Here is a 27,925-nt window from a genome sequence, read left to right as displayed (position 1 = left end):
ACCCAATCGACTCATGAAATCACAAGTCGCTTCCTTTTGCCAACAGACTGCTAGGCCGGTTTGATTATTTCTTTTTGTCATCAATCAGATATAAAGCCTTTTCGGCTGACATGGGCATATATATTTATCACTGCAGTTTTAGTCCTGTTTGGTTGTTTGTTTTTGTCATGTTTTACAGTGTTCAATGGAAAAACTGCATTTCTGTTGCATGCACATACATAGCATGTAGTCATCTGAAAGGTTTGTGATCCCAAAGCAATTTGGAGACCGGATTACAGCATGACGTATAACCGTAACTAGTGCCTTTTGAAAATGTGTTTTGATGATTATAAAAGGTCAGCACGATATGATACGGTTCCTTTTGTCAACTTTTTCTCTCCTGAGTTCCTCCAGAACACAGCAGTTCACATTTTAGGTGGTTTTGCGGTGAGCACAATACCACTGTAAATCTGAATATCAGCTTTTAAGGAACCTGAGAACTCCCTTTGCAGTGTTTTGATTCAGTTTCCCATTATTTATTTGGTTATCGAGGTTTTAAATCAATGCATTTACACTAGAACATACAGAAAGATGATACAATTTAAAGGAAAATTTGATCATAATTTACACACCCTCATGACTTTTTTCCTACAGAAACATAAGAACTACATAAGAAGATACTTTGAAAAATGTCTCAGTCCTGACTTTCATTGTGTGGACAGTTGAAACATTCTTAAAAATATATATTTTTTAGTGTTCTGCTGAAGAAATAATGTCATACAAGTTTGAAAACAACTTGAAGGAGAGTAAATAGCAGAATTTGTTGGGTCACCATCCCTTTAAATTATTCAATTTCTTCTTTTGCTGTCTGAAAGGTCATACCAGAAGTCATACCTGCTAACCACGTTCAATATTTCTACCCTTTGGCTCCATGTTCCCACCATTTTTTGTTCTCTGTATCCTGTTTGCTCTGGTTTGCTTCTAATACTTCCTCAAAATAAGACAATAAAGTCTGTGGGAGTTCTGCCTCCTGGCTGTTCTTTTCTCCTTTTATCAATGTGGTAATAAAAGCTCTCGCCAGGAGGTCACATGTTTTTGCTATTATGACAAGGTTAGGCCTGTACGCATCATTTCATTCATATGTTTCACTGTCAGCGTTTGGCGTCTTCGCCTTTAGAGCAGCACATTTTGATGGACGAAGATCACTGCACATATTTCCTTCGCTTAGGGCTGCGTAACTTGTAGAAACAGGATTGGAGTGCAAAGTTTGTCATTGCAAGCTATCAATTAAAGCAGCTCATTTTAAAAGATGAGTGGAAAGGGATGTATAAATAGACGTATTTTTAAGTCACGTGACCCAAAATGCAGGTCTAAAGCACAAATTATACAGCACTGTTTGTCTGTCATCGTTCCTGGTGCACAAACTGGAACATGTACACCTCAACCTGTATTTTAGAGTCACGTTTTTTCCATCTCAACTGGATCTGTTTGTGCCTTTGGCTTGTTTTCATGATAAATGGCATAATTTTATATACATTTCTTCATCTTGTTGCCTCTATTAGATGATGAGCCTTAATTTAAGCTTTCAATTACCCATCTGCTGGCGTGTCTTGCTTTGTCTCCACTCGACTGTGACATATTGAGTTCACAGATTATCAAAGTCTGTTTCATCACCCACTTCAGAGAAACGAAAACATTCGTTTGAATGAAAACAATGCTTCCAGTGCATCCAGGCCCGCCTTTACTTTTAGCTACATGCGCAAAATATTTACATTTTGATTGCATTTTTTTTTTTTTTTTTTACAGCTCTTGAGTGGAAAAGTCGTCATTTATGTCTCAGACATGTTCCAAAAAGTCCCAACATCACTTTAATCCTTCCCATACTAATTAACGAAAAGTCGTTTTGTACCTAGAAGGCACAGACTGACCCGTTAAGTTGTGTTTTGTGTGTGCTGGCACCTTCAGGTTTTGTCACCTGTGCTCCACTGACTGTTCACAGGGTGGCAATATTTCTCTAAAGAGCTCTTTTGTGCTTTCCACTCAGACCACTGAAAGAAAAGCAATTAGATGACAAAGGAAAAATTCTCAAGAGTGGAAACTGAAAACGGTAAAGAAAGTCACACCCAGACATATAAAAGTCTGGTTTTTGGTCATATAATAAACTTACTGTGTGAAGTATTGTATAACTTGGCACCATTTTCTGCATTTAATATATTTCTGACAAATAACTTTGAACCTTTTACATTTTTTTTTATATTTTTTGTTAAATGTAACATTGGTAGTTGTTTAATTAAATTTTCTGGAAATAAAATATATAATAAAATATTCAAGAAATGCATTTCTACAGTAGGTCACTAATCAAATATGCAGTTTTGTAGATTTTGTCGATTCCTCAATCAGTTTTTAATTGTAATAATATAATTTGTTAAACAAATATTAAGTTAGAAAAAATGTAAATATAAAAGCAAAATAACATTTGTACTAGTGGTCTCAGGCATTTTTATGAATATGAACATAAACGTAAAATAGAGTGCAATTTACTTATATTTATGTATCTATATACAGTGGTGTGAAAAAGTGTTGGCCTCCTTCCTGATTTCTTATTTTTTTGCATGTTTGTCACACTTTAATGTTTCAGATCATCAAACAAATTTAAATATTAGTCAAAGATAGCACAAGTAAACACAACGTGCAGTTTTTAAATGAAAGTTTTTATTATTAAGGGAAAACAAAATCCAAAACTACATGGCCCTGTGTGAAGAAGTGTTTGCCCCCCTGTTAAAACCGTGGTTTATCACACCTGAGTTCAATTTCTCTAGCCACACCCAAGCCTGATTACTGCCACACCTGTTCGCAATCAAGAAATCTCTTAAATAGGACCTGCCTGACAAAGAGAAGTAGACCAAAATATCCTCAAAAGCTAGACATGATGCTGAGATCCAAAGAAATTCAGAAACAAATGAGAAAGAAAGTAATTGAGATCTATCAGTCTGGAAAAGGTTCTAAAGCCATTTCTAAAGCTTTGGGACTCCAGCGAACCAAAGTGAGCGCCATTATTCACAAATGGCAAAAACATGGAACAGTGGAGAACCTTCCCAGGAGTGGCCGGCCGACCAAAATTACCCCAAGAGCACAGCGACGACTCATCCAAGAGGTCACAAAAGACCCCACAACAACATCCAAAGAACTGCAGGCCTCACTTGCCTCAGTTAAGGTCAGTGTTCATGACTCCACCATAGGAAAGAGACTGGGCAAAAATGGTCTGCATGGCAGAGTTCCAAGACGAAAACCGCTGCTGAGCAAAAAGAACATAAAGGCTCGTCTCAGTTTTGCCAGAAAACATCTTGTTGATCCCCAAGACTTTTGGGAAAATACTCTGTGGACTGACGAGACAAATGTTGAACTTTTTGGAAGGTGTGTGTCCCATTACGTCTGGTGTAAAAGTAACACTGCATTTCAGAAAAAGAACATCATACCAACAGTAAAATATGGTGGTGGTAGTGTGATTGTCTGGGGCTGTTTTGCTGCTTCAGGACCTGGAAGACTTGCTGTGATAAATGGAACCATGAATTCTGCTGTTTACCAAAAAATCCTGAAGGAGAATGTCCGGCCATCTGTTCGTGACCTCAAGCTGAAGCGAACTTGGGTTCTGCAGCAGGACAATGATCCAAAACACACCAGCAAGTCCACCTCTGAATGGCTGAAGAAAAACAAAATGAAGACTTTGGAGTGGCCTAGTCAAAGTCCTGACCTGAATCCTATTGAGATGCTGTGGCATGACCTTAAAAAGGCGCTTCATGCTCGAAAACCCTCCAATGTCGCTGAATTACAACAATTCTGCATAGATGAGTGGACCAAAATTCCTCCACAGCGCTGTAACAGACTCATTGCAAGTTATCGCAAACGCTTGATTGCAGTTGTTGCTGCTAAGGGTGGCCAGTTATTAGGTTTAGGGGGCAAACACTTTTTCACACAGGGCCATGTAGTTTTGGCTTTTGTTTTGTTTGGCTTAATAATAAAAACCTTCATTTAAAAACTGCATCTTGTGTTATCTTTGACTAATATTTAAATCTGTTTGATGATCTGAAACATTAAAGTGTGACAAACATGCAAAAAAAAAAAAGAAATCAGGAAGGGGGCCAACACTTTTTCACACCACTGTATACTGTTCAAAAGTTTGGGTTCAGTATGATTTCTTAAACACTTTGTACTGTTAAATTGATCAAAAGTGACAATGTTATTTTGAAAAATTATTTAAAATAATTGCTGTTCTTTTAAACTTTTTATTCATCAAAGAATCCTGATGAAAGAAATGTATCACTGTTTCCACAATAATATTAAGCAGCACAACTGTTTTCAACACTGATAATAATATTAATAAAATGATTCTTGAGCAGTAAATCAGCACGTTAGACTGATTTCTGAAGGATCATGTGACACAGAAGACTGTGCTTATGGCTGCGGAAATTTCAATTTTGCCATCAGGAATAAATTACATTTTAAAATATATTCAAATAGAAAGCAGTTGATTTAAATTGTAATAACATTTAACAATTGTCCTGTTGTTTTTTTTGTTGTTGTTGTTTTTTTGGTCCAATACATGCAGACTTCAGTCAAAAACAGTAAACCAACCCCAAACTTTTAAGTGTAACTGTTCTGGTCATTTTTAAACATTGAGGATAATAAGTTTGGTATCTGGTGCTCATTAGCTTTTGGTTTTAACAAGCACAAGTGTCCAGAGTGAGTCTCCTGGAAAGCAGCGCACATTATCTGTGTGAGGAACGGGCTTCTGGTAATTTGACTCTCTCTCTGCCACTTATCACCATTTATCGGTCCAGCGTCTCACTTGAAGCCGTGCTTGTCAGTGAAAGTGTGTTGGAGATAAGTTCCCTGGAACGTTTTTCCAAAACAGATTAAATCTGCTTTGTGTCACTGCGGTCGATGTGGTGTAAACAGTAAAGTCAAATTAAAAGTGATTTGGATTCTCTTGAAAGGACCGTGTTGTTTTGCTTTCCTTTATTGTCATTAGTTTCCAAATCCCTCTTGCTAATTAGGGGCTTTTCCACCAATGAATCCCGTTTGAAGTTTTATGATTTTCAGGGTATGGTGACAACAGCTACGTGTCGTATTTCAAAAAGCTGGACTGGATGTTTGCAGTGAAGAGACTGTCGAAGTGTATTTGTCAAATGTGCAACAACACAGAAGTACTTGTTGATAGCGAAAAATATAGTAGTCACCATTTGAAGTGGATCAAAAAAGTTCATCAAAGTTGTTCTGAGACAAGAACGCTTTCAGGACAACTTTGATGAAAGGTTTTGATCCACTTCAAATTTGGACTTGTGTATATAAAAACAAATGATATAAAACAAGAGCAAAAATAAAAAGACACGAGAAGCATGAATCGTGTTAACTCTGAGTCAGTAATGGACAGCAGTGGAGCTTTAATAACATTCCTCATCCAGACTATGAAACATCAAAGCTGTAGAACTCTCCCCTCGTACTGTATTTCCTCTCTAGATACTGTCTTTGTCTAAACACATAGGTCTCCTCCGGTCTGTGTCTCCTTTCTGTGTTTTCTTAAAGGGGGCCAGAGTTAAGGGTCAGTGTTTGGGCTGTCAGGGGCCTCTCCTTTAGGGGGGACGTCTAGATTTCAGTTCACCACAGACCCATGAATCATCTTCCTTTAGGAGACGAAACAGTACTGAGCAGAATGTTTCATTTCCTTTCTGCCCCAAACTCTTTCACCATTTTGAGACCCACCAAAGGCTTTGTAATGAAATATAAGGAGAAAATTGCATTTATATTCTTTTAGTTATTTTTTTCCCCCAATGCAGTAATGATGCATTGACATGGGACTTGCGATCAGGTGAGTCATAAGGATGATTCATTAGTTGTACTGATTCAGTGAGTTCATTCAGGGAATAATTTGTCTGAAGGATTCAGTAGACTTAAAGCTCTAAATACATTTATTCTGTTTACGGTAACACTTTTTTTTTCTTCCTTGCAGTTCAGTGAGTCATTTGTTGATTCACTGGCTGCTCAGAATTCATTTAGTGAAGGATTTGTGATGAAGAACTGATTCAAACCTCCAACTCTCGAGTTTATGAGTCTTTTGAATCATTTAAAAACCTGCTATTTTTTCAGCTAAAAAGAATTAAATATGGGGGCTGGGGGATATGAAATATATTCATTAACACTTTTTTATTGTCCTTGAAGTAATGACATGGAACTTGAGTTTGTTGAGTAAAGGATTTGTGATGAAGAACTCAGCATAGTGATTCAAACCGGTAACATTTGAGTCCTTTGAATCATTTAAAAACTCATTTGTTTGTGAATCAGGTGGGACCAACTCCTTTGTGACAGACTAAAAAATAAATGAAATATAGTGGGCGGGATGTATTTATTCTCTTTACGTCAGCACTTATTAATTCTTCTTAAAGGGAGTCAATGAGTTTGCGAAGAATTCGTGGAAGGATTCAGCAGACTGATTCCTGAGTTTGTGAATCTTTTATATGCATACATTTGAAAACCTGCTCATTGAATCGGTGGCAAAATCAGTTCATGAAACTTGTTCCCTAAGCCACAGCTCTTAAACGGTTAATAATGTGGACTTTTTTTAAATCTAAACCCCGTTATTTAATAGAAATTTTTTAAAAGACACAATTGTCCAGTTCCTCAGACAGTCCAAAGGCAAACCAAGAATGCTCTTCCTGTGAGGTTTGCGTGGCTTCAGGGGCATTCCTTAGATAAAGTCAAACCGCAATCTCCTCGACAGACAGCTTTTACAGGACACCTCGCACTTTCCAGACAGCGAACACCTGTAGTGCTCATCAGGTCATTTGCAGTCTAAACAGTTAAAGCGTTACAACAAAAACCAGCTGTCTGTTTGTGAGCCAGACTGGGGATATCTGGGACATCTCGCAAGATTTATCAACAACCCGACGGTTAAATCCAGACAATGTGGTGATAAATATTTAGTTTAAAAGAGAGAAAAAAACAACATGCCTCAGAGGAGATGGAACAGACAAGCTAGTTTCCTTGAAAAGTCTGGAAGCCTCCTCTCAGGAAGGACCCACAAAACCTCACTCTGCATGAGATCATACTGCTCATAACATCACAAAATACACTGTGTGTCCATAATTCATGCCTGGAGAATCCTGCACAGCGGCCAAACATGCCTCAACCACGATTTAGGAGAGCAAAGTTTATGTGTTGGCAATAATGTCCTTGGAGAATTGCCTTATCTCAGTCATTTGACTGCTACATTTTTTTCACCCCTATCAACCTCTGCTGTGCTGTATTTTGAAGATGTTACTGTTTGAAGTGACTTCTGCAGACTATTCTTCAGTATATTCAAAACAACTGGGTCGAACTGATTTGGGATATATTTGAAATCTCAGTGTCATCTTAAAAACAATTGCACATGATTGGTGCGTTTCTCAAGACAGCATTGCCTTTGCTCCGACTTCTCTTTTATTCTTTTCCCCTACATTTTTATTTCTTCATACTGTGATGAAACCAGAACATTTATTTTGCTTGACTGTGTCCCACAAGAGTTCATCACTTCTTATTTACAAGGTTCTAAAGGTTTTATATGTCTGCAGCCGTAGACACTTTAATTGGTGGTTCTTTAAATAAAACAATAAATATAGGCCTCATTGGCATTTAATTTTGAAGCAGAAAAACATTACATTGACCATATACTGTATACTCCTGTTGAAATGCTCTTTCTTGTTTTGATACAAAACTAAAAATTGGATTTACAAAAACTTTTTTGCCTTTAAATTGTTTTAATATGTTCCTCTGAAAAGCCATTAGATAGTTTTATTGAAGCTGTAACCCTCTGTAGTATAACAAATTTGAATATAAATTCACATAAATAATAATTAAAATGTATTCAAATAATATTTGATATTTATTTTAATAGTTATCTATAACATGTATATTTTATTTTACATTCTAAATCAATTTTAAAACAATACACATCATTAATATTTATCAGTTTGGGGTCAGTAAGATTTGTTTGTACATTTTTGAAGTCTTTTGTACTCAACAAGGCTACAATTATTTGATTAATAATACAGTAAAACTGTAATATTGTGAAATATTGTTATTGCAATTATTTTTTTTAAATAGACACACATAATTAATAATAAAAATGTATAATATTAAAAAATTATATTAATTTGAATAATTATATATAAAAATGAATAAAGTATTTATATCACACACACACACATATATATATATATAAGAAAAACTGAGTAAAACTGTAATATTGTGAAATATTATTAAAATTCCAAAAAAAAAATTCTATTGTCAGTGTCACATGATCCTTCAGAAATCATTCTAATAAGCTGATTTGCTGCTCAATTATAATATATTATATATTGTAATTAAATGATTTAAAAATGGTACATCATTCCAAAACATTTCATGAAGGATGTTTATTATATTCACTTCTATTAAAAATAGGAAAGGCAAGATGATACCTGAATCTAAAGTATGCTGTATTAAAATTTTAAAGTGCCTTGGGACCCCAAACAGAACTTAAAAACGGTAAGAGAAAAAAAAATCAAGTTGTCTGCGAGCGATCGGGCCAGATGTGTTTACATCTCCCAGTTCTACATTTATCTCCAGCAGGCATCTTGATTGCAGTTTGGCAGCAGATCAACAGCTGTATGTCGGCTGTGCCTCAAGACAGAACATAGGATTGCGATTATCCACGCCTCCTCTGAACATTAGCACTGATATTAACCCTAACACACTTCACCAATGTGCTAAAGAAGACCTCTGCATCCAAACACACATGTAAAGGTTTTTATTTGACCTATCATTATCACCTAGGCTTCAGTTTGTTCTTTATTGTCTGGTAATAAAAAATAAATGCGGAAACACAGAGTGTTGCAGGGTATAATCACATACGGAAAGAATGATTCGGGTTTGTGAAAATCGGTGTTCCAATGATTGGAAATTTGCCAGGATTGTTGCAACCTAAAGTGGAAATGCAATACTTTTTCCATGCAATTAATACAATGCATCTTTCCTTGCAACAAATGGACGAGGTTCACATGTCTCCAGAAGATTCGACAGCACCTGATCAAGGCCCATAAGCCTGCAGCACCCAAATCGCACCACTGGAAGAATTTTCCAAGGAATACATGATGGGTGCAGCGATGCCTTCACATGCCGCAGATGACTGTTCCCTCAAACTCAGCAGGGAAATCTTATTTATAACCAGAGTGTCAGTAGATATAATCATTTACAGACCGACGTGATAGAGCGCTGGCCAGATGTGTGCGCACAGGCCTGCGACAGCCAGTTCTGTAATTACGAAAAGACCAAGTCTCACTCATGGTATTGTAAAGACAGGCTTGGAGTGGAGCTCCAGCCGTTCCATTATGCCATTTAAATGTGGATTTTCTTTCATCTTTCATTCGAGTCGGAGCTACTTCTGAGGTTCCTAATGCTTTCCTAGGATGAGCCAAAACATGTTTGTTTGTTTTGTCATCTAAAGACCCTCTTCTCGCTTCTCACACTTTGGGAATTTCCACAAAGAAGTCTGTGTGGAAAGACAGTTTCCACTAGGCAGGAGAGGAGTTAAATAATCACACTAGCTGCTCCAGTGCTCTCTCTCTTCAAACACGCTTTGGAACGTAACATGGGTTTTGCTGGAACGGTCCCATCTGGAAGCCACTCGTTCGGGTCAAGAGACAAATGGGAGCTGGGGGAGGGGTCTGTCACGTAGGTGAACCTTTGGGATGTCCAAACACACTAATAAATTCACCACTATTTGTTTTCCACAAGCAAGTGAATTTATGGGTGTCTTTGAGTTTCTTGTATAATAGGAATGTGTTGAATTTAATTAAATGTGTTTCATTTTCCAGCTGTTTTTGCATCACATAATCAATAATAAAAACGTATAATAAGAAATCATATTTATTTTACTCTCTCTCTCTCTCTCTCTCTCTCTCTCTCTCTCTCTCTCTATATATATATATATATATATATATATATATATATACAAACACAAATTATATTTATTTTACTATTTATATATACATTTTTAGGTAGCATTTATATATATATAAGTTTAGGGTCAATTTTTTTCAATGTTTTTAACAGAACTGTGAAACCTTTTTTTTCAGGATACTTTCATGAATAGAAAGTTCAAAATATCCACATTTAAATGAAATATTACTTAGCATTATAAATGTATTTACTGTCACTTTTGGGGAATTTAATGCATTCTTGCTGAATAAAACTATTAATATCCTACTGACCCCAAACAAGAGTATATCAAATAGTATATTAATAGTATATACAACAGTATATCAAATGATTTTACATTATATTGTTTAAACATATAATATATTGTATAATATAGATGGATATAAAAAAAACTATGTATGTATGTACATATACATATACATATACATACATATATATATATATATATATATATATATATATATATATATATATATATACACACACAAACACACACACACATATTTTGTGTGTGTATGTATGTGTTTATATGTATATATATTAATGTAGACACATTAAAATAAATATTGTATAATATACAAAAAAAATACATAAAGGGTATACTATACATGCCACAATTGTTTTTATAATAATAATCTTTTGAAAACTGTGACACTTCAGCCTTAGATATTACTAAGCCTCAGTGCTCCTGAGCCTTTAAATCCAGAAAAAAGCCATCGGATACAGTTTCATCTGTGTTTTGTAGGCTTAACACAGTTGTCACGGTTTGCTGAAATAGGGAATGTGATGTGCATGTGCTCTGCAGATGTTGGGCTCTCGGTGGAGATGAAAGTGGGGTGGCATTGGACATTGTGTACCCATTCAGACCTCCCTGAGCTGTTTACTCACACACCCACACGAGACACTCAGTCCCCATTATAGTATGACACAATGAGAGTGGGTCTGCAAACATTGCTTATGGTCTGGATTGAGTCCTGTTCTCCGTTTGTGCTTTTACTCCAGGGGGTGAAGTGCTCTCAGAAGCACACACGTAATGGGATACCCTTCCATCCACCATCCACAGACCAAAGCTGTGCAGACAGATATTTCCACCATGTGGAAGTGACTCAAACTTAAAGCCAGCAGGACTTTTTTATATAAATCCCTCTTTATGTTGCTCTGGAATAATGATCAAGCTCCAGAATTCAGATCTCATTTCATATCGCATGCAGCTTTTGGAATGAGCCGACATGCAGACACTGCTTTTCTATTTTTCTGCCAAGTTCTATGTACGGGGCTCTTGAATCATATTGATTCAATGATTTCACTTATAATCCAATGAAAAGTTATTTAAAGAACATGATTTACCAACAGGGGACATCTTTTTATCTGAAAAAGATTTACTGATGTTTGAAACTGGAGTAGGTTGTGTTTTTGAGAGCTGAAGAGTTGTTCCATATGCGGCTCTTATCTATTTCAATGTCAGTACTTTCATTATAAATCTTACCCCCACCAGGGAGAGGATTTTAAGGCCTATCTGCAGAATTCATAACGTTTAAAACAATTCAATATCAAAGGACATCCCGTTGGCCCAAGCCAGAGCTATATCGTGCAATTTTTTATAATCTATGCATTTTATGCTTGTAAACTTAAACATTTTAAAATGATAAACTAGGTAAACTTATTTAAATGGATAACACAGATGAGGTTTTGTCAAAATTTCAAGAATGATTTGTGTAAGAATGATTAGCTTCTGTAAGAATGGGTGGTCAGTAATATTGGGCAATGTTTGCATTTTTTTAATGAATTCAAGGTTCTTGGATTTTCTTGTAATAATTATGACACAATTTACAGCTGTTTTTGAAATTGTGAGGAAAACATGATATTTGATGAAAGAAAGCATTAAAAACATAAAAAATAAAAATCTAAAATATTTAAATTATTACATTGTGTTATAAATATTACCAAATTAAATATTTGTTGAATATTCATCTAAAATGTAATGCAAAATAGGATTAAATAACTAAATCAATTACCTTTAAAATCATACATGTGAATATAAAAATATGTAAATTAATAAAAAAAGTAAAATAATTTTTTTTTTTAGGTATTGGTCTATACCAAAAACATTGGCAGGCAGGTAGAAAACCTACCTATAGCTTTATGTGTCAGCAGAAGAAATCCTTACTGTTAAAACTTATAAGGTCATTTGATTAAAGCTTATGACAATGTTTCCTCTCCGTATGGCACTTGTTAACCTTACACCGTCCTGAACTGATGCAAAATCTCCTTTGTGGTGTAAATTCTGTGTGAAATACATTCTTTCATCAGAGGAATTCTGCATTAGAAATCTTTAGACTCAAGCACAAGTGTAACCCAAATACCACATAAACATTCTTGCCAATCATCACGTAAGAAAACATTCACAGGACATTTTCTTAAGTAAGACAAACATTTCTTTGTTGTTGCATTGAAAGAAGAGGAAATAAGTAGCAGAATGCCTTATTTTTATATTGTTTGCTAAGTTATTAAGTCATTGCAACACCTCAAGGGGAATGTTTAGAGGAATTCCATTTAAATTAATGCACCTGCAGACTCTTCAGTCTTTACAGGCTCATTAGACAGAGCGTATCCGCTCAGAGACAGTTTGCATGAAGACATACAAGCTGTCTTTATGTGAAAGGTTACCTGTTTGTCACCTCATTATAGGAGTTGCGCCTACACAGGCCCTTATTACATACATGTGCATATGTGAGCTCTAAATCTTTGAATAGGGACGAAAGCACAAAGTAGGAAATGATGATCCTAAGATGGCATAGATGACGATTACAATGGAACAAAAACAGTGGCTAGACTCGTCGGTGCTTGTCCTACTCATCGTATTTCTGTCATTGCACTGCATATTGAGACAACAAACCACACACTCACGATCAAACACACCAAATGCCTGGCACACAACAGTATTGGTATAGATGTTTTTTTGGGGGACTACTTTGAAACTGCAGTTTTTTAAGTTATAAGCTACTTATAATGTAGAGAGACTTAAACCTTGAAAAAGTGAGAATATTTTAGAAAACAACTTTATGAATCTCTCTATCAAAGCATTATATATCTGGCACATAAGCAGGAGATTCTCAATAAGGGTGACACTGTTAAACTTGCATTGAAAAATGTACACTAAATACAACTAATGCAACTAGAAATAGAGTAATAAACATCAGAATTTAACCAAATATATCTTTACCACAGGGACTCTGTGAATGTTTTTTTAAACGAACCGATTCTTTAAAGGTGCGATTTCAAGTTTTCCTTTCTCTTTGGAGTGTTACAAGCTCTTGGTGCATAAAAAAGATCTGTAAAGTTGCACAGACTAAAGTCTCAAATCCAAAGAGATATTCTTTATAAAAGTTAAGAGTCAACCACACCGCGGACGAAGCGGAGTCCAGCCCGGGGTCGTCACATGTGGTTGCCGCAAGCCGGCTGCGCCGTTCTCAAGCCCGCCGGCCTCCATTCACTCTAGTCCACCGGCTGCCGCTCACTCTAGCCCCCGACCTCCACTCACTTTAGCCCGCAGGTCCCGCTCACTCTAGCCCGCCTACCTCCGCTCACTCTATCCCGCCCGCTGCCGCTCACTCTAGCCCACCAGCCTCCACTCACTCTAGCCCTCAGACCTCCGCTCACTCAAGCCCGCCGTGTGTGACGCTGTGTGTTTCGTTGTGAAAGCGAAACTACTTTTGAGGTATTCAGCCAATCACAAAGCACTAGATAGCTGACCAATCAGAGCACACCTCGCTTTTCAGACCGATGAGCTTTGTAAAAATTGACGCGTTTCAGAAAGGCGGGGCATAGAGGAGAAACAATAATGTACAGTATGTGGAAAATAATGTGTTTTTTGAACCTTAAAACGCATAAACACATTTCATTAATACACAAAATAATGTTCTTTTTAGCAACATTATATGACCCCTTTAAAATGAATCAATAAATCAATTATGAACCAAAGTAAAATTGCTGTAAAATGAGTCAAAATGATGCAGGTGAAAATAATTTCAATAGGAATTCGCACAATTTAGAATTTTGAATTAGGGGTGTGTGAGGCGAAACATTTGCACCACATGGATTCCATGATTCAATTTTGTTTATCGTTCATCATGCAAAAACACAGCGTTTACCAATATAAAGATGCTTAGGAAGTGATCTCTAAGTAGTGCTTCATGCATTGCTACATTATTGATATTACATATACTTTGCCTGAAAAAAATTCACCTAAATATATAGACACATCTGCCATTGTTCAGTGAATTTTCTCAGACAAAATCCAGTCATTTCAACAGGAATCCACACATACGTGAATTTCATGCAAGTGCAAAAAATTTCCCAACACAGATTTTACAACAAGTTCAAGTTGGTCGCATAGATTCACTATATTAACCAAAAGAAAGCTGCTTGGTTTGAAAGTGACCTCTGTGTGAGTGGTATACATCCCTACTGTACACTTTTGCCTGCAAAATTCCACTAATGTGACCACACCTTAAGTAACAAAATTCAGTCATCTTTTACTCACCCTCAAGTCAAACCTGTATGAGTTTGTTTCTTCTGTTGAACACAAAAGATATTTTGAAGGACCCAAAAGTTGCTAGTAGCCACTGATTTCCATAGTATTTTTTTCCATACTATGTTCGGTTGCATTCTTCAGAATATCTTCTTTTGTGTTGAAAAGAAGAAACAAACTCATACAGGTTTTAAACAACTTGAGGGTGAATTTTCATTTCTGGGTAAACTATTCCTTGTTGCTAGTTTTACTCGCCAGCGCTGGATGGGAAAATACAAAATACCATGTTTAACTTAAGAATTAAAAATATGAAATATTTAAAATCTACTTAAAATAAAAGATACATTTTTGCTATATCCTGACCATATAACTAATCTATAATTTATAAATTGCATACATGTCCTTTAGGACATGTCAACATTTCAGATAAAATTTTACAACACACGAAGGATATGAATCAGCCTTCATATCATTAGTTGTTGATAGCCACATCACACCATAAGTGGAAGCAGATTACGTAAGTCACTTTTTATGTGATGAATCATATTTAAAAAAACTACCACCAATTATATTGGTATACAACAACAAAAGTTGAGCAAGACACATTTTAGTGTTGTTTTTATGTGTTATTATTCCATGCTTAGTGGTGCAAATGTACCCAAAGAACAGAAAGTGTCAAATGTCCACTCATTGTCCAACCATAGACAAATAACTCAGTACTTTTGTAGCTCTACACACATTTTAGTAGTTTAAAAGATCAGAAAAGTCTTGAAACAATGGCCTGCTGTTCCAGTGTAGCAGTGTGGTGTGTGTGTGTAAGCATCTGATAGCTAAATTAGAGAATGACTTGTTAATGATTTACAAAAGTTATACACTATAACCTTACAAGGACGCCAAATGTCACTTTGTACTACAAAACTTGAAAACACTGTAGATGCATGATTTCCAGAAAAACAATTATGTAAAGCAAGAAAATATTGTCTGTCTAACTCTGATGTCAGACGACAAAGATGTCATGATAATTTGAATACATTTACATTCGCACTAAATACATTTTACATTACAATTAAAATAAACAATGTGTATCATATGTAAACTACAAAACGATGTAAACATTCAAAACAAAAACAGGGAGTAACAGCTGGTCAAATGTCATTGACTAAGATCCACCCTCGCTGTCTCTTTTACCTCCTCCAAAGCTGTAAATGCTTTAGCTTAGCCAGTCACAAAAGGCCATGTTTACCTGAACTTCCCTCCAATCTGTCACCTGTATTGACCAGTGTCCTGACCCAGCTGACAGTGTTTACTCAAGCCCATAGTCTGTCTGTTTGCTTTCTCCTCCAGTCAAGCTCTCCAGTACATGTGTCCAGCGGTGATGTGCTCCCTGAGGAGGTCACATACTTGGGCCACCCAGTAAGAAACCCATCACCTGGAAATAAGAGCTCTGATGAGCCACAGCTGGAGGACCTTCTCTTCAAGAGGCAATTCGCTGTGTAATATGCCACTTCTAGCATCGTAAACATTTGCAGGTCTGATGTATGGAAATCAGTATCCTATTGTAGAGATTCAGTTCAGATAATGAAAGTTATTAAAGTTGGCACGAAATAAAAATTCACCAGACTTATACAGACAATGACGTCATTGCTCTAAAGCAGTGGCTCCCAAACTTTTTGCAGCGTGCACCCCTTTCTAGTGTTTGACACATGTCAAGCACCCCCACCACCGTACTCCTGTTAAATTTTTTTACTGCAATACAAGTATTCACTGTATACAGGGTTTGACATTAACTCTTTTGCTCACCAGCCACTGTGGCTAGTGGTTTTCCAAAATTACTAGCCACTCAGCATTTTCACTGGCCACAATTTTGAACAGTGAAGCAGCTGAAGTGGCATTTAGATGCATTTACGCAGACAATTGAATGAAGCTGAAATGTAGCATGAATGCATTAACACTGCAAAATTACAACAGCATACATAATGCTATGAGCTTGGTGTTTTACATCAGGTTTTTTTATTTACAAATATGAAAAGTTGTAAAAAATACAAAAAAAAGTTACTTTTAAATTTGAAAGCAAAATCAGTCACATTGACATTATTGTACTAAAATATATGCCCTAAATCGCTTAATATTAACTACTCGTTTGAAGTCTTGTTTAAAATCAATGTCGAATTTACAATCGTACTGATTTTCGGGGAAAACTGCACTCTCTTAGACGTCTCATGTTAATTAATTAGGCTAGGCTTTATGTAATAAATATAAAAACGATTTTTTTTTTTTACCATAGTATGTTTCTTCTGTGTGCAGTTGTGTTCATTTGTTTCGATTTCTCCATGAGATTGTCTCACGTGAGTCTCAACTGCCGCAACCTTGTTACTATTGATTATCCATTATGAATTGCCGTTTAGGCCTACACCAAGTGTAATAAAATCATTCTCGCCGAAATTTTGGTGCTTCCCTAATTCAATGTTTTAATAAGATTAGATTAGTTGTCCGGTCGGGCAAGTAAAATTCTCTTTCACTTGCCCCTTCAAAAAAAGCACACAGATCATCAAAAGCATTCTTTCGCGCACCCCTGCTGGTCGGTCTGTGCACCCAGGGGTGTGCGCACCCCAGTTTGGGAACCGCTGCTCTAAAGCGATACAAGCCTCGATACGAGCGTCACTGAAAGCTGCCAGGATTTCTCGACACATGCTCCGAAGCCTCGGCACAGAACATAACATCACTAGTCGTGGTTTTGTATATCTTGCCTGTCTTTGGATTATTCTCTTGCCCTCTCTTTAAGACTCTGTTTGACCCTTGCCTGAACTATTGCCTGTGTTTCGGATTACCCATTTGGATTACCCTGTTTGGACATTGTTTTCCGGAGATCGACCACGCCTGTTTACCGGACTACTCTTTTGTTTTGCCCATGATATGCCTGTTTGCCATTGTCCGACCCTTGCTTAGTTTTGTAATCACGTTGTAAATAAAGATCTGCAGATGGATCTGCACGCCTCTCGTCTCCTTCGCCCCATAACAGATTTCATCTTACTTTTTGGCCAAATGACAACAACTGCACCAAGCTGCATATTTTTGCTTTGAATAAATTTAGGCATTTTACCTCTTCAAGTGTGGGCTCCATATCACTATATGGGCCATAAAATCCAGATGTATGAAACATAATACAATATAAAACAATTTTTTTTAGATATAAATATTTTGTCTAAAGGTTAAATAAACTGGTCCATTTAAAATAGATTTTTCTGAGTTATTTCGTATGTCAGGCTTTACAGTGTTAAAGTGCTACCATTTATCATACATTAACACAAACAAACAAAAATAATTAAATATGTTGGTCTTGCTGGACATTGAAATGTAGCCTATGATTTCCATAGTTTAAAAAGTACTTAATATTGTTCATGGCTGATTTTCATATTTTAAGATTGAAAGTCTGGGGAAAGGAGAAAACATACTGCATGTCAGTTTTAATGTGACCACAAAAACACAAAACGGTACCCCTCAAGTCCCTCATGAAAGTACCCAAAGTTGAAGAACTATATATTTTGGATAAATCAAAATAATCTAACATAAGTATCCCCACATGATCTACCTGTCTTGTAAATCTACTATCAAATCAAATTAAGAAACATGTAACTTTGAGTGTGATTTTGAAGAAAACGTTGTTTCTCCTAAACATAGTCTATATGAAATAAAACAATATAACCTAATATAGATTTATACACAAATATGTTTTCTGCTTTGTTAATGAATATGATATATAAGTTACCTACATTACACAAAGAGTGTAGCGCTAGAAATGTATCTGAGGAGTTGCGGGCTGTTATTTGAGAGGGCGCTATGCCTTTAAGAGTTTCCGAGCGAGCGCTGCCTGCGAAACTTTGGGAGGCCGTTGGACCGCTGCACTTTGGATAATGAAGGAAGTGACGAATCCGCAATACTAGGAGAGAGAGAAAAAACTCCAGAGGAGAAAAACAGAAACTAAGGTTGAAGTCAGCGTGAAGCGCACTGTACTGAATGAAGGCGAGCGTCAGAGGCATGAGCACGAGTCGGCAGGAGCTCACGAATCAAAGTTCCCTCAATGAGAGACGCGACACGAGTGCAAACACCAGATTGATCCGTGCGTGACGCGGCTCTCATAAATGTTTATTTACCAAACGTGAACAGTCTCTAGACCTGTTTTAAAGGACTTTATGAATTCTTTTGTATATCCGGCTTCCACGAAATATGGATGAAGTAGTAAAAGTGGAGCCGCTGTGATGTTTTGAGGAGATGTGTCTGAAGAAGAGTCTTGTGGAATGAGTCGAACCGCATCAGCGACTGTTATTCCCGTGGATTCTCCTTCTGAGCTCGCTTTTTGAGTTTTCGGATTATCTGGAATGTTTGCGAGGTGGATTTCGCCGGGTTCAGTTCGGTTAACTCTCTTGCTTTGGCTGCTCACGGTGACAGTAGCTCTCGGGTCTGCTTCAGAGCTGAAGGTGAGGGTTCGTTTGGCCGATGGACAGATCACTGATGAACTTCTGGAGGCGGACAGCGAGAGAGACTCCATCACTGTGGAGTTTAAACAGGGAGATGGGACTCTTATAACTTTTGTGGCCGATTTCAAGCAGGTAAATTGAATATTGTGGCCAGGATGAATGTTTGTGGTGGTTTAATCTGATTGTCACATGATATCACAGAGGTGTGTTGAAATACAATACATTTCTTGACTTTTATTTTCTTCATTTTTCGTTCATAGTGGATGAATTATTTGTTGATCAGTCTGAATGTCAATTCACGCATTTCATTTGTACAGTTTTACTCTTAAACAGTTCTAAGTGATATTACATGAAGACAGATGCTCTATTACTTTCAGAATAAGCCGTATATTTTCTGCTTATTTAAACTGAACGATCTTAAAATGATATTAAGAATCATAAGTTATTATTGTGTTTTGGAATTTCACAAATTTCACAAACCTTTTGCAATTTTTTACATATTTTTGCATTTATATTCATTCTGACACCGTATTATACTTTCAGACAAACAAAATATGCTATATACATTTCTATATAAATGTATCATATTTAGCATTTTAACGTTTTATATATTATTAATAATTATAATTTTTTTATTACTAATTGTGAAAATTCTTTTTTCTTTCTTTCGTTTTTATACAGTAATGATTTAGATGGCTGATACTGTAATCCAAAGCAAAGTACAATGCATTCAATGTATCTTCTCAAAACCCATGTGATTTGAATGATTTTACCAACATTTCTAGCTCGACTGCATTTCTTTTTTTCATTTACCAGGCCATTTACAGTGATAAAGCCTCAAATATTGGTGATTAAACTTGTAATTTGAGAAGTAGTAACTTTTCCCTCCTTATACCATTATAATCAGTGCATTTGTGTTAAATCGTCCACATTAGCGCTGAACGTCTGACCTGAGGTCAGATTCTTTCACCGGTGATCATGCCATCAGGATTAGCAGTGGCACCGTCACTGCCCTCATCTGCCTCAGTTCAGTCACGTCAGCAGCCCTCTGCCCTCTCGCGTCCCCTGATCCTGCACAGACGTGGTTAGTGTGGGGGTTTGGATCACATTTGGGAAGGCTTGAACTTTTCCTTTCCTCTTTTTATCAGTTCCACTGGCAAGCCTGTCTCCATTCTTCTCGCATGTGTTTCTCATCTCGAGTTTCCCCTGTATCTCAGGGATTTATGGAAAGTTGAATTAACGATGACTTCCAGCTGGATTTACTGCACGCTGCACTGCAAAGGCTTTAACGGGGATGGAGGAAGACAAATGCTCATTCATTACAAATATTACTGAATGAAGTATGGTTTTGCTGGCATCTGCCTAATCCGGTGCTAAGTGAACCCTCTGGGTTTGATCTCCATAGTAAAAGTATTTTTCTTTTGTTATCTTTTCTACTCATTTCTTTTACATAAGCATTTGATGACAGATTTGGCACAGCACAGCTCTTATCTTTCGTTTATCAAAGCTGCCTGTGATTTCTTCACATCAGAAAATATTAGTTTTCTGGAATTTACATGGATGAAATGCCTACCATGGCATATTTTAGACCAGATTCAGCCGATATTGTTATTTTGTCTTTTACATGGCATCATTAAAGAGATAAATTCAAGAAGAGAGAAAGTTTTTCCTCCTGATTAATGTTTTAAAGAAGGCTCGTACAGTTTCCTCATCTCTGCACAAATTATATAGCATGGTGTTGTTTTGTCACCATTCAGTTCCAGTTTCAATAGAAATCAGATGAGATTGGAACATCACGCGTATCTAAAAGGAAAATATCAGTGGTTGTGGCAAATTTTTTATTTTTTTTGCATACATTTACATTTCCAAAGCATGCATTTTCATAATATAACATGGTATATCCGAGTAAAAGACTAGCCTTTTTTCCAGTCTGTGGAAAACATTTGGACTGTTTGAGATTCTTACACCATTTGGTCTGCTTCAGCTCCATTTCGGGGCTGCAGGAATTCCAGTAACCAATCACAATCCAGCAGTGACTGTTTGGTGGAAGAGATACCATGTGTGATCATGAATCTTTCATCTCCAACTCAAGCTCTTCTCTTAAACTGTTCCATTGTTTTTCTAGTGGTATTGTGTTACTCAGCACTCTGCCTCTGCCCATCGGCAGCGGTGAAGATGAATTCATCTCAGCTTGCATCCTCTGCCAACTGAGGAGCAGAGCAGTCTGCCTTTATGCTCATCTCTCTATTGGGATATCTGTGAACTGCTTGGACTCAGTCCAACCCTCCTATTTGCTTTGAAATGTTATCGGCACGTTCATTTTTGGGCTTGCTGGAAACTTCATTATAGATTCAACTTTAGGGCAATCATTTATTCTTGCTTGTGGCAAAATGTGTTGCGTTGGCTTTGGTATGAGAAACTCCTCATAAGTTCAGTGGCATTTTGAAGTTGTTTCGCTTTTCAATTTGTCATTTTGTCACTTGTAGGAACTTGTCTGTCTTTTATGTCCCCGTTTTTTAATCAGCATGCAGTGTGTTTGGATGCAATCCAGGTGCGTGAACCTGCCCAGTCTAACCTGTTTCAGGAGGTCCCACTGAGTCTGAGTCATGTGAGATGGATGTGACCTTAACCACACACCGCACAGGCTTGAACAACCTCTCTCATGAAGCGTTATGACACAAATGGATGTTTAAAAGATTTATGTCAAGATGAATGACAGACCACACCCGTTGTGTAGACTTTGCTGTTTTACATTACAATAAAGGAACTAAGAAATTGCATGAATGGTGAGGTATAAATATTGCACTGCAAAGTGCTGTATTTAGAGGTGGTTTGTGTCAGAATGCAGAAATGGCACAATTTGCCTTTCAAATCACTTGTAAAATTAGATTTTTTTCACCTCACAAAATGGCTGCTTGCAATATGCAAAACGGTGTGCATTGTCTCTAACTAGTTTCAGATAAATACAGGTTGAATTAAAATTTTCATGCAAGTGTGTCGGCAACAGGCGGGCCATCTCTGGCAGCCCTTTGGCTACAAGCTGATGTCTTTATTTAATGCAGAATAAGGCAGATGTTGACCCTTTGAATGCTGCCAAGTAGGAAGAGGCCTCTTTTACCCGCAGAGAGAGCGGCACACACCGTTATGCAAAATGCTTTGAACTGTTCAAGTCAGTTGATCCAGAGCACTTTTGCGCAGTGAGCAACTGAAATATTCTGATTTTTAATCATACTTTTCTTGAACCTCCAAGCACAGCAGTCCTTTAATTTGTGTGTGTTGCAATTTGGTAAAACTCTTGATTGCAGAGCACAGATTGCTTAAAAAAATCCCTGTGTGAATTCAAAATGGACTGTCTTCATGTTTGATAAATTGTCACAAGCAAATGGCAGTTTGATTGCTCAAGATTGCTTTCATTGTACCTTAGCAGCATACAGTGTACTTAATCAACATGGTAGTTTCTATCTCAGTCACTGGATTTGTAGATATGAAGGATACACAGATTTATACTTTTTTTTCAGTGGCAGAAGAATGGAGACCATAAATATTTGTAGTAATTGTGCACTGTAATTTTTGTTTTTGGTGGCTTAATGCAAGCAATATTCCCTAGCCAACTTATAAATTAACTTCTGATGCCAAATTTTTCACTTAGGAAAAAGTGAGAGAATGTGAGCATTGCAACAGATGTTTTACCTATTATTTTATTTTTAATCACTATTGAGGCATCAATTGTTCTTTAATCCTGTAATTGTATTTCCTAATAAAGATACTGGGCAGCTGCCTGCCGGCTCACCAAATCTAGTTTTTATTTGCATAGGAACTTTGTGAATGCTTCTGGACCCTGAAGGTATATGAAGAGCATTTTACTACTCATAATTCAATCACTATATAGCCGGAATTAGTTTTCATTGTTAAACATGCTTTATCATTATTAAGGATTAGCTTTTTCCTTAAAGCCCCTCCAAAACGGCATGTCTTAACAGCCACAAGAGAATAAATAACCTCTGATCTGTTTGATTCATTGCTTTATGAATCAAGCCTTGAGTTACATCAAATCTTGCGGAGTTCAACTTCCCTTTGAAAGGCATTGTATCACTCGGGGTTACATTTTTGTTTTCTTGATGAGGCAGATCTTCATAGAAATGAGATGTACAGGAACAGCATGAATCCTCCCTGGTGCGTTAGGGTCTTGTCTTTTCTTCTCCCACGCTCTGACGTCTCCCTCCGGGTCTTGTGCAATGCCTTTGTCTTGGTATGTTGTGTTGAAATATTGGCATAACGGTTGTAAAGAGGCATCAGGTTTAAGATCTTGATTTATTATTGAACACATGAGCCTTTGTGCCAAATCAAGATGTTTTGTTAGTTAAGAGATTGTTGTGGAAGGAGTAAACAGCCCATAGGAGGTACCGCCGTGATCCTGACTAGAGCAGATGAGCATATATCAGTGACCGTAAAATAGGCCTGGGCATTTGGTACACCTTCTTCGATATCGACAGAAAAAATGTTCGATATAGCGCACGATATAGGCACGTGCTATGAGTGACGCAGACAGCACACACAAACACGAACACATGCTGAAATGAGTGCTGTGCCTGCCTGTGATGAGGAGAGTGTGAATAAAGAATGAATATTAGTCGAATTTAAAATAAACATTTGCATTTGAATGTTAGGAGTGCGTCAGGGAGCGTCATCAGTGGAGCATGTGATGTGGTGATGATGTAAGTGACGTTGTTGCATTTTAATGTTTTGTTAGTCTAGCCCACGAGATGCGCCGCTGCTGTGTTATGCATTCAAAATATTCGAGAAATATAGTTTCTTAGTTTGAGCTTCTAAGCTCAACGCGCAGAAGATCTTGAATGGGCTAAAACTGAAACCAAACCATTCACACAGAACACATATTCAGCGCATTTTTAGACGGACAATTATATGACTGCTGCACTCGCGTCTCACAGAAGAGATGTATAGAAAGCCATGCAAAGTTATAACTTTTAGAAAACACGTCACGAATTTGTGGAGGTTTATTCCTTTTCACTGCGTCTCATATGTTTTTAAATGCAGTCTGTGTGAATGGCGCTTCGGCTCTTTGGTTTAAGCGATGCATAAATACATGATGCTGTTTTGTTCATAATTGTTTATGCAGTTAATGAAATTATATTTGATTTTTATGAGTTAATTTAGACATAATGCACATTTTTATAGAGTTACTTGCTAAATGCGCTGCGCTGTGGCCTCAGGAGACAATTAGACCTATACAATAAAGACCTATTTAATTTGCATATAAAACATTAGAAATTAGATATTTGTTTAATTTTTATTGTGTTTGATTGTTAAAACAAAAAATATTTATATTATATAATATGTTATATAATATGTTAATTATAAATACAGTGGTTAAATTTAAACATTTTTATTCTATTGCTTTTTGGTTTAAAAAAAGGTTATAAAAATGTCAATAATTATCGATACCGAACGATATGAAACATTATATCGTTGATACATTTTTTAGCTATATCACCCAGCCCTACTGTAAAAGCACAATCAGACTGCTGTAACAGGGCAAAAACGTCCTTGCTGGGAGCAAGAGCTCAAGTTAGCCACATGCCAAATGGGAGTCAAAGGTCACACATTGACAGCTCTGTTGAAGCAATGGCGTTCCATTACCATTAGAGCCAAGTGCCTCTATTTTTGCCATGCTGTTTGGTTTTTGGTGTCATATTCAGAGGAAATCTACTTTAAGATGTTACCAAAACAGAATCGCATCGACTTTTATTTAGCGCAATACATGTTATGTTTTTGTTCTTAGGTGTGTAAGACCTCAAATTCCTTTTGTATTTAAGCACAGCTCAAGCATTTCTCCCACGCTCTGTCTGTTGTCCGAGGTTGCTGTTCATCAGAGCGAAAGGTTAAATGCTGGCATGCACCTGTGCCTTTTCACCAGCCTTCTTAGAAAACCAATTAAACATCTCTGCCGTCACAGACGGAGCTGTAATCTAGTTAAGGGAAATTCTAGATAATAGCGTTTCCATAATTTCTTCTCAAAGAGGAACCACATTTACAATAAACATTTAGCATACCTGATTCTTCTGGATCAGTTCTGCATGCCTTGTTATTTGTTTGTATTAGTCTTGAAACTTTCCCCCAGTTACCTTTTAACTGCTCTGGGTGTTTGGTTATTTGTAATGCATCTGGAATTTAGTTTCACAAGGGAAATTTCAAAGCATGCAGACCTGCATTCTGACTCGATTACTTCAGTCTAGTGATATGGCTTGAAGGAATAATTCACCTGAAAATGAAAATTGTCACTCTTAACATACCCTCATGTTGTTCCAAACCTGTAAGACGTTCTTTCTTCTGTGGAACATAAAAGATAGTTTGAAGAATGTTTCAACTGTTTTTGTCTATACAATGAAAGTCAATGGATTCCAAAACAACTTTGGAGTCCATTGACTTTCATTGAGTGGACAAAAAACATGAAGACATCTCAGGTTTGTCATAAGTCATACAGTTTTGGAGCAACATGAGGGTAAGTAAATGACTTTAGTTAGGAGGGCCGGAAATATACTTCACACAGATCAATGTTTGGCGAACACGCGTTTGTATGTATTTATGTGGTTGTAAAAAGTACTCAAGGGGGCTTTAGAGTTACCTTCAAATGTCTATGCCATTAAACCAGATGTGTTGTTACTTAAGTAGCAGCTATAAACATGTCAACGGTTGAATGTGTGCTATTGTATTTACTAAACTGTTGCTCCTCTATGACACTGAGAAAACTGACTGTTGAAAAGAAGAGCATTTATGTTAACACTACCTATGACACATTATGAATTATGTTCACATAGATTTGAAATATACAGTATGACGTGTGAAATCTTGCTTTCACATACGCATGCATTGGGCCTTTTTAAGTAATTGTTGGGGGAATTTAAAAAGGATCTTTATTCCTTCATCTAATCAAATTCATCCACAGATCTGTCTGTAGTTAACTCACATTTTGAATATGGTAATGCAAATGTTAATAATGCATGTAATGTGAAATCTACCAACTTGTTTGGGTTTTTTTCATTTCTCTTGTGTATCTGTTGTGCAGTACAAAGTTTTTTGATGACAACATGTGCATTATATTGCAACCACGCATCTTAAGCAATTCTGCTTAAGGCCTCTTGGGTAGATGTTATTCATGCCAGTTGTTACAATGGAAAGCCGCACTTTGCAAACATAAAACAAACATCTTTAATGTGGCAAAACAAAGAGCATTTAATTGACATGGTTTATAAAATCATTCATCAGTGTCACTGAATAGTACTGGCAGAATAAAAAAAATACATTCTATCACGTCTTTCATAGTTGCTCGTCTTTGGAGATGAATTGAGAGAGTGTTTTATGTTTTAGAGACACAAACAAACATGAAGTTGGAAGGCTAGTCTTATATAAACTACCACAAATTCAGATCCAAACAACAATCGCTTAGATACAAGTTCCAAAACTTTAGCACAAAATAAAGCAATAATCCTTGGGAAAGCTTGAGTCATGCTTTAGTTACACCAGGGGTCCCAAAACTTTTTTCTGCAAGGGCCACATCATTTTCCCTTTCTTTAATGGGGGGCCGGGTCAGAACAGAATATTACATGGGCCGGAGTGACTACTAGTATTATTGTGGAGATTTTATTATGATTTTAAATTTATTTATTATGCCTCCTAATGCTAGAATAGTTTATTTTGTTATGCACCATACAGACAAATGATTACTTTTCAAGAGACATATAGCCTATTAAAAGAGCATTGCTATTACTATCATAATGACATTTTTTCATATTCAGTGTTATTCAAAATCAAAACATTTACTTATGCATATTAATTAGTGTGAACTGTGGGCTTGCTTCTGGCTAGTGAGAAGTCCAATGTCAGGTTCCATTCCTGTCACAGCCAGTCTCGAAGACTGATGCAAATGTTCATCAGTGAGTCTTGATCTCATTGGAGTTTTCATCAGTTTCATCACAAGATGAATCTGAAGAACATCACAGTTCTGTAACTCAGCCAACTCAAACTGATAAGAAGGCAGGGCTTCATCAATGTCGGCAGCAAAGGGGTTCAAGAAAAGGTGGATTTCTTTAGCGTGGACATGTAGCTCACGGAATCGCACGTCAAACTCCGCCTTCAGCATTTCCAGCGCTTCCACGGACTTTTCAGCTGGAAAAGGAGCCACTGGTTTCTCAGCTGAGAGACTTTGGGTAACGGGGAGATGAGTGAAGTCTCGCTTTTGCACTTGTCCCACAAGCAGTGCTAGTTTCACCTCAAATGCTTTTATGTGGGAATACATGTCACATATTAGTTTCCCCTTGCCTTGGAGCTGCAAGTTGAGGCCGTTCAACATTTCTGTCACATCTGTTAAAAAGGCGAGGTCCCATTTCCATTCTGCATTGATCAGTTCTGGGACAGTTTTGCCCTTTGTCAGAAGAAAAATGCTCCTCAAAACTCTGCCGCAGCTAAACCATCGGACTTCAGTGTGGTAAAGCACATCTCCGTGAGCAGACTCTAGCTCGGCGAGAAAGGCTTGGAACTGCCGGTGTTTAAGTCTGTTTGCTCTAATGAAGTTTATTCATGACACCACCACCTTCATGACTGATTCCCACTTCAGAACTTTGCAGCAGACTGCTTGCTGGTGAATCAGGCAGTGGACTCGTAACGGTGGGGTTAGACCTCTTTCCTCCATTTCTTAATTCATGCATCCTATAAGCCCCCTCGACGCGCCAACCATACTAGGAGCCCCATCAGTAGTGATGCTGGCCAGCTTAGACCAGTCTAGACCCAGCTCTCCCATTGTTTGGCACACTTTACCAAAAAATATCCTCCCCTGTCGTAGTGCCTTTTAGACTTTGTAGGGCTGCTAGCTCCTCTGACACTTCAAAGTTTGAGCTAACTCCGCGAAGAAAAA

General features: G+C 37.1%; 1 protein-coding gene across 1 annotated transcript in view; it reads left to right on the top strand.

The window, feature by feature from the left end:
* Window positions 1–18,344: 18,344 nt before the first annotated feature.
* The window catches only part of LOC107586231 (out at first protein homolog), a 20,221-nt gene continuing 10,640 nt past the window's right edge, over window positions 18,345–27,925 (top strand). The window contains exon 1 of the mRNA XM_016273493.1: window positions 18,345–19,128. Coding sequence (XP_016128979.1) covers window positions 18,898–19,128 — 231 coding nt within the window. The 5' untranslated portion in view covers window positions 18,345–18,897. The remainder of the gene's footprint in view (window positions 19,129–27,925) is intronic.

This window comes from Sinocyclocheilus grahami, unplaced genomic scaffold, assembly GCF_001515645.1.
Source record: "Sinocyclocheilus grahami isolate Dianchi unplaced genomic scaffold, SAMN03320097.WGS_v1.1 scaffold79.1, whole genome shotgun sequence".
NCBI classification, from domain to species: domain Eukaryota; kingdom Metazoa; phylum Chordata; class Actinopteri; order Cypriniformes; family Cyprinidae; genus Sinocyclocheilus; species Sinocyclocheilus grahami.
The sequence above is the reverse complement of the archived record's forward strand: the minus strand, read 5'-3'. Positions and strand labels throughout refer to the sequence as shown.